Here is a 7,889-nt window from a genome sequence, read left to right as displayed (position 1 = left end):
CTTGGACACGAAAGAACAAGGACCCCGAATGTTGAAGACGCCACAAGGTTGATCAAGCCTTGATAAGTCGGTTAGTTCATAAAAGAACCCAAGAGAAGAGCACCTCTCAAATCTGGAATTCCAGAAAAGTAAATCACTCATTCATTAATTGATTTTCAATTGTTGGGAGAGTACAATTTATAGAGAGAGTAAACACTTAGGAAAATACAAAAGACCATAATTACTAGCCTCGGAAATATTCAAATCTGATTTCCCACAAAATATTAAATCTCTAACTTAATTAGCCTAGAAACTCAAAGTATTAAAGATGCTTGAAAATATGAAAAGTCAGATTGGGTTTTCAAGATTAAATTTTCGTGCACCCATGTGGCTAAGATTTAAAACAACATGTGCAGCCCAAAATAATAAAGTACAAGCCCCAATGAGTCATCCCAAGTGTCCATTATGGCCCAAGCTCTTCATTTAATAATATTCTGGCTCAAAAGACTCTCAACAGCTCCCTCTTGAGCCCATATAATGTTGATGACGTCTTGCTTGCTTTTTAGGTCAGAATCTTGATAATTTTGATTGGCCCACATATCTAGAACCAGCCCATTCAAAGCTTCTTTAAGTCTTTTAGCTCTTGCCCTTGTAATTGGCCCTACTGGAACATGCAATGGGTCACTTGAATGATTTGAGTCAGCTTGTTCTTCGTGATGATTCTCATCATTCCCTCTCTCCTCAAAAGGATTCGTCCTCGAATTTTCACCTGCATCAAATGGAGATAGATCAGAAACATTAAAGGTAGCACTGATATTATACTTACCAGGTAAATCTATCTTGTAGGCATTGTCATTGATCCTCTCAAGAACTTGGAATGGACCATCTCCTCTAGGAGCCAATTTAGACTTCCGTTGAGCTGGAAACCTTTCTTTGCGCATATGCACCCACACCCAATCTCCAGGTTCAAAAATAACACGCCTTCTTCCTTTGTTGGCCTTGGATGCATATTGCTCATTTTTCTTCTCAATTTGTTGCTTGACACGTTCATGCATTTGCCTCACCATTTCAGCTTTCTTTTTTCCATCAAGACTTGCTTTCTCATTAACAGGCAATGGTAACAAATCCAAAGGAGTTAGTGGATTGAAACCATACACTATTTCAAAAGGAGAATATTTTGTAGACGAATGAACACTCCTATTATAAGCAAATTCAATGAATGGCAAGCAATCTTCCCAATTTTTCAAATTCTTTTGAATAACGGTTCTGAGCAATTGAGTTAAAGTTCTTTTAACAACTTCAGTTTTCCCATCAGTTTGTGGATGATAAGCAGTAGAAAACAACAATTTAGTACCTATCTTTCCCCACAAAACTTTCCAAAAGTAACTAAGAAACTTTGTATCCCTATCCGACACAATGCTTTTGGGAACTCCGTGAAGTCTCACAATTTCTTTAAAGAACAAATCAGCAACATGAGTGGCATCATCAGTTTTATGGCATGGAATGAAATGTGCCATCTTAGAAAACCTATCAACAACCACGAAAATGGAATCCATTCCCCTCCTTGACCTAGGTAGCCCCAAAACAAAGTCCATAGAAATGTCTACCCAAGGTTCATTTGGTACAGGCAAAGGTTTATACAAACCATGTGGTAAGACTTTGGATTTTGCCTTCCTACATGTTATGCATTTATCACAAATCCTTTTTACGTCTCGTTTCATTTTTGGCCAAAAGAAATGTTCATGCAACACATCTAAGGTCTTTTTTTCACCAAAATGTCCCATTAGACCTCGCCCATGAGCTTCCCTAACAAGCAATTCTCGTATAGAACATTGAGGCACACAAAGCTTATTTTCTTTAAACAAGTATCCCTCAACTCTATAAAACTTACCAATTGCATTTTTCTCACAAGCAAGAAACACATTAGCAAAATCAACATCATTTGCATACAACTCTTTGATATGTTCAAATCCAAGCAATCTTGCATCTAGAGAAGTAAGAAGAACATACCTTCTAGACAATGCATCTGCAACAACATTCTCCTTTCCTTGCTTGTATTTGATGACATAGGGAAATGGTTCAATGAATTCCAGCCATCGTGCATGTCTCTTGTTCAACTTTCCTTGACTCTTTATGTGCTTCAAAGATTGGTGATCAGTGTGAACGACAAATTGCTTAGGCCAAAGGTAGTGTTGCCAAGTCTCTAATGCTCTCTTAAGTGCATAGAGTTCCTTGTCATATGTGGGATAATTCAAAGCAGCGCCACTTAACTTCTCGCTAAAATAAGCAATAGGTCTTCCTTCCTGCATCAAAACAGCTCCTATACCAATTCCTGAGGCATCACATTCAATCTCAAAAGTTTTGTGAAAGTCAGGTAATGCCAACACAGGTGCAGAACACAACTTTTCTTTAAGAACATGAAATGCATGATCTTGTGCCTTTTCCCATTTAAATCCAACAGATTTCTTAATGACCTCAGTGAGTGGTGCAGCAATTGTGCTAAAATCCTTTACAAAGCGTCTATAAAAACTAGCTAAGCCATGAAAGCTTCTCACCTCAGTGATGTTTGTAGGTGTTGGCCAGTCTTTTATAGCCCTTACCTTTTCTTCATCAACTTCTACCCCTTGTGTACTTACAACAAAACCAAGGAAAACAATCTTTTCCATGCAAAAACAACACTTTTTCGAGTTAGCATACAATTTTTCCTTTCTCAACACATCAAGGACACAATGCAAATGACTCATATGCTTTTCAAGATTTTTACTGTATATCAAGATATCATCAAAATAAACCACAACAAATTTTCCAATGAATGCACGCAATACATGATTCATTAGTCTCATGAAAGTGCTTGGTGCATTTGTGAGTCCAAATGGCATGACTAACCACTCATAAAGCCCATGTTTTGTTTTGAATGCAGTTTTCCACTCATCCCCTTCCCTCATCCTAATTTGATGGTATCCAGATTTCAAGTCAATTTTAGAGAAAATACTAGATCCTTGCAATTCATCTAGCATATCATCTAGTCTAGGAATGGGATGGCGATACTTTACCGTGATGTTATTCATAGCCCTACAATCAATGCACATTCTCCATGATCCATCTTTCTTAGGAACAAGAAGAACTGGAACAGCACAAGGACTCAAACTTTCTCTTACATACCCCTTTTCCATGAGCTCCTGAACTTGCCTTTGAAGTTCTTTGGTTTCTTCAGGATTGCTTCTATAAGTTGGATGGTTGGGAATTGTTGCTCCAGGAATGAAGTCAATTTGATGTTCAATTCCTCTAATGGGTGGTAAGCCAGGAGGAATATCTTCAGGGAATACATCTTCAAATTCCTGTAACAAAGATTCAACAACACTAGGAAGAGGTAAGTTAAGAGTGTTAGTGTTCAAACAAGTCTCTTTGTAGACAAGCACAAGCAAATGCTGTCTAGCAAGCAAGGCACTCCTCACTTCGCTCTTTTTTGCATAAAAACTCACTTTTCTCTCCTCTTTTTCTTTTTTCTTTGGAATTCCTTTTTTTGAGCTCTCAATTTTTCTCTCATTTCCACTTTCTTTTCTTTTTGAATTCTCTCCCTCATTTTTCAATTCATTCTTTTTTTTTTCTTTCTCTTTTTGCATCTTGACTTGATCTTCATAAACTTGCTTAGGAGTCAATGATACAAGTGTAACGGGTCTGTTGTTCATCATGAATGAGTATCTATTTGTATACCTATCCTTAGTAGCCCTTCTATCAAATTCCCATGGTCTGCCCAAAAGTATATGACTGGCATGCATTGGAACTACATCACATAACACCTCATCACTATACTTGCCAATTGAGAATGAAACAAGGACTTGCTGCGTAACTTTAACCTCTCCACATTCATTCAACCACTGTAACTTGTACGGTCTGGAGTGTTTAATGATGGACAAGTTCAATTTCTCAACCAATGTAGTACTTGCAACATTCGTACAACTCCCCCCATCAATGATCAAGCTGCAAACCTTATTGTGTATGAGGCAGCGAGTATGAAAAATGTTCTCCCTTTGTTGCTCCATGTCATCTTCCTTGACTTGAGAATTCAAAGCTCTTCTAACCACAAGTGCTTCTCCTTCTACTGCATATTCAACCCCATCATCACTAGCATCTTCAAGTGAAGGCATGGATTCATCACTTTCACCATCAGTTACCACTTCATTATTTTTCACAATCATGACTCTCTTGTTGGGGCATTGAGAGGCTATATGACCTGTACCCAAACACTTGAAGCATTTAATATCCCTGTTTCTAGAAGTTTGGGAATCAGTTTTACCTTTGCCTTTAGTTGAAGCTTCATCCTTGCCTTTGGAAACCCCCTTGGAATTAGTCTTGTCTTCTTTCTTCCAGTTTTGTTTCACAAAGGAACTACTAGAACCAGAATTGAATTTTGAGGCTCCCTTGCGCTTGAGTTGCCTTTCTACTTTTATTGCCACATGCAACATGTCTTCCAACTCCACATAATGCTGCAACTCCACTATATTAGCTATCTCTCTATTTAATCCATTCAAGAAACGAGCCATTGTAGCCTCCCTATCTTCTGTCACATTAGCCCTTATCATAGCCACCTCTATTTCTTTATAATACTCCTCCACACTCTTAGAGCCTTGCATAAGGGTCTGCAATTTTTGATAGAGGTCTCTAAAGTAATGGTTAGGAATAAATCGCCTCCTCATGAGAGTCTTCATTTCTCCCCAAGTTGCTACAGGCCTCTCACCATTTCTTCTTCTACTCAAAACCAATTGATCCCACCAAATGATTGCATAATCAGTGAACTCTATTACTGCCAATTTCACCTTTTTTGCTTCAGAATAATTATGGCACTCAAAAATCATCTCTATCTTCTTTTCCCACTCCAAATAAGCTTCAGGGTCATTTCTACCTTGGAAAGAAGGTATCTTCATTTTAATGTTACCAAGGTTCCCATCTTCCCTATTCCTTTGTCTTGTAGCATTTCTCCCATGACCTCGCTCATGCCTTACTCTTCTACGTCTATTTCTTCCCATCTCAATTTCAGACTCATAATCTTCCTCATTCTCACTTCTTGCTTCATTTCCAGATTCAAACTCTTCATACCCATGCCCAAGAGGTCGTCTAAAATTAGGATTTCTATTAGGTTCCCCCCTTTGCAAGTTTGCAATCATTGCATCTTGTCTATCCATCCTATCCCTTATTTCCCCAAAAACCATATTGAAGCGCTCAAACTGTTTTTGCATAGCATTGACAACAAAATCCATGTTTGGTGTACCCCCAACACTTGATGGTTCCTCTTTGTTAGACATTTGCAAAGCTGTAAAAAAAATCCTCACAACAATAGATGTCACTCTTCCCTTGTGTTTCACTCTTGATAGGCTTTTTCTCAATGATGATCTTTCACACTCTTTCCTTTTTTCCACTCTTAGTCTTCTCTATTGGATCTTTAGAGAACTGGTCAACTCAATCAAAGGCAATTCCAACACTTGTATAGTGAATTCAACACTTGGAGACAATGAGAAATGTGATAGTAGATCAAGAAAAAAATAGAAATGCAACAATGAGAAAGGTGGAAGTGGATCAACAACTTTTAAGAACAATTTGACACTTGGAAAAGATGAGGAATGCAATAATGAATCAGGAGCTTTTAAGATCAACAATTTGTAGAATAGAAATTTGGATATCAAACACAAATCAGCACAACCCTTTTTTTTTTTTTTTGTTTATTTCTCTTTTCTTTTCTTTTCTTTTTTTTTTTTTTAAAAAAAAATTGACCAAAAGATAGGACACTAATCAAGTTGGGACAATTCTGGTGAGTGCTGAAAACACGTTTGGTAGAAACGTTTATAACTTTCTCTACAAAGCTCCGATTGATGTGTTTTCAAAACGACCAGAAAGATGAGATTCTGAACTATGAAAATGACATATTACAAGTCCAAAAACTCGAAGTATAACGTGTTGAAGCAAAGGCACAAAGAAAGTGACGTCCAGATTCAAAGAGAAGATGAACAGACACAAAGAGAGTTACGTTCAGAAATAAAAGCACATGAACAAACACAAGGAACAAGGGAACACGAAAATGAGGCTAAAAGACACAAAGATATAACCTGAGTTTAGGCCGAAGCTCTGATACCAAGATGGTGCAAACCCAAAAGGATTTGATCCTATGAACCCACAACCAATGCAAGATATACGCACCCCAAGAACGCTAAACACAGATTTGGATGATCCACACGAAACCCTTGGACACGAAAGAACAAGGACCCCGAATGTTGAAGACGCCACAAGGTTGATCAAGCCTTGATAAGTCGGTTAGTTCATAAAAGAACCCAAGAGAAGAGCACCTCTCAAATCTGGAATTCCAGAAAAGTAAATCACTCCTTCATTAATTGATTTTCAATTGTTGGGAGAGTACAATTTATAGAGAGAGTAAACACTTAGGAAAATACAAAAGACCATAATTACTAGCCTAGGAAATATTCAAATCTGATTTCCCACAAAATATTAAATCTCTAACTTAATTAGCCTAGAAACTCAAAGTATTAAAGATGCTTGAAAATATGAAAAGTCAGATTGGGTTTTCAAGATTAAATTTTCGTGCACCCATGTGGCTAAGATTTAAAACAACATGTGCAGCCCAAAATAATAAAGTACAAGCCCCAATGAGTCAGCCCAAGTGTCCATTATGGCCCAAGCTCTTCATTTAATAGTATTCTGGCTCAAAAGACTCTCAACAGCTCCCTCTTGAGCCCATATAATGTTGATGACGTCTTGCTTGCTTTTTAGGTCAGAATCTTGATAATTTTGATTGGCCCACATATCTAGAACCAGCCCATTCAAAGCTTCTTTAAGTCTTTTAGCTCTTGCCCTTGTAATTGGCCCTACTGGAACATGCAATGGGTCACTTGAATGATTTGAGTCAGCTTGTTCTTCGTGATGATTCTCATCACGTAGTCCCATTTTTTTTTTGGATCACAATGGAACTCCCTAAAACAATAGTTGCAACTCCCTTTTATCTGACCCTCTGCATTTGTAAACTTAGTAAAATGATCCCACACATCTGACCTAACTCTTATTGTTTTTCTCTTTGCCTTTCCTAGTGATGTTGCATCTCTACTAAGGATGTTTGTGGCGTGACTGGTGTCTTCTTCTCTAGCCATGTAAAATTAATACAATTGTAATTAATATTTAATATATATTAAAACAATGAGTTAAAATGTCTTCTTATGATTAACTTACAATCTTGTAATTTAAAAGAAAAATTAAGGCGCTGCAATTAAAATTCTATCACCCTCCTAATTCTATCCACTTCTACTAATTATATGAAAATGAATACTGAAAAATTAAGGGGCTGTAATTTAAAAGAAAAATTAAGGGACAGAATGGGACAGGGTATCCCATTCTGTCCACTTCTACTCATTATTTGAAAATGAAAATGTGTTTGGTTTATAATTTTTTCCTTTATTATAAAGCAACTAATTCAACATGGAATCCACTTCTACCACATTACACAACTAAATAATGTTGGGATAAAAAATACATGCCTGGAATTTTGCAAAAAAAAACATCAAGTTCAACAGCCTCATTTCCTTATACAACCTGAGATATTTGAAAATGAACAAGTAATGAATCCCAACATAACAAAGAATGGCAACAACAAGAAGTCAACAAGAAATGAGGAAAATAATGGCAACAACAACAAACAAAAAACCCCCAAACCAGTAACTAAAAGTCCAAAAAATTTAAAAAATCCAAAACCCTAACCTAACGAAAATTCGAAACTAACCTAACCTCTGTGTTGGTCGAAGGTGTGGCTGTGTGGGTCGATCGTCAGTGACTAGGTGTGGTCTGGGTCTAATCGATTATGATTTATGTTTAAGGTTTCGGTTAGGGCTAGGAGTAGAACGAAATGAGTC

At 37.2% G+C, this 7,889-nt stretch overlaps 1 protein-coding gene across 1 annotated transcript; it reads right to left on the bottom strand.

Moving 5' to 3' along the window:
* Positions 1–458: 458 nt before the first annotated feature.
* Positions 459–5,236, bottom strand: LOC127799098 (uncharacterized). Its single transcript, XM_052332832.1, has 5 exons — positions 3,708–5,236; positions 3,069–3,317; positions 1,990–2,621; positions 1,073–1,857; positions 459–937 (listed from the first exon to the last, which is right to left on the bottom strand). The coding sequence occupies exons 1-5, from the start codon at positions 5,214–5,216 to the stop codon at positions 459–461; spliced, it is 3,654 nt and encodes a 1,217-aa protein (XP_052188792.1). The 5' UTR covers positions 5,217–5,236.
* Between the last annotated feature and the right edge of the window lie 2,653 nt (positions 5,237–7,889).

The sequence above is a fragment of the Diospyros lotus genome, chromosome 4 (genome assembly GCF_014633365.1).
Source record: "Diospyros lotus cultivar Yz01 chromosome 4, ASM1463336v1, whole genome shotgun sequence".
NCBI lineage: Eukaryota > Viridiplantae > Streptophyta > Magnoliopsida > Ericales > Ebenaceae > Diospyros > Diospyros lotus.
Note: the sequence above shows the minus strand (reverse complement) of the source record. Positions and strands in the feature narration are given on the sequence as shown.

Excerpts from the sequence above, each read along its gene's own strand:
- LOC127799098 (XM_052332832.1), bottom strand. The coding sequence starts at position 5,216 with ATGCAAAAACAGTTTGAGCGCTTCAATATGGTTTTTGGGGAAATAAGG. Across the intron at positions 3,318-3,707 it reads CATGGGAATTTGATAGAAGG|GAATTTGAAGATGTATTCCC; the intron begins GCTACTAAGGAT and ends TCTTTGTTACAG. Across the intron at positions 2,622-3,068 it reads AGAAAGATGGATCATGGAGA|TTTGTTGTAAGTACACAAGG; the intron begins ATGTGCATTGAT and ends GTTTTCCTTGGT.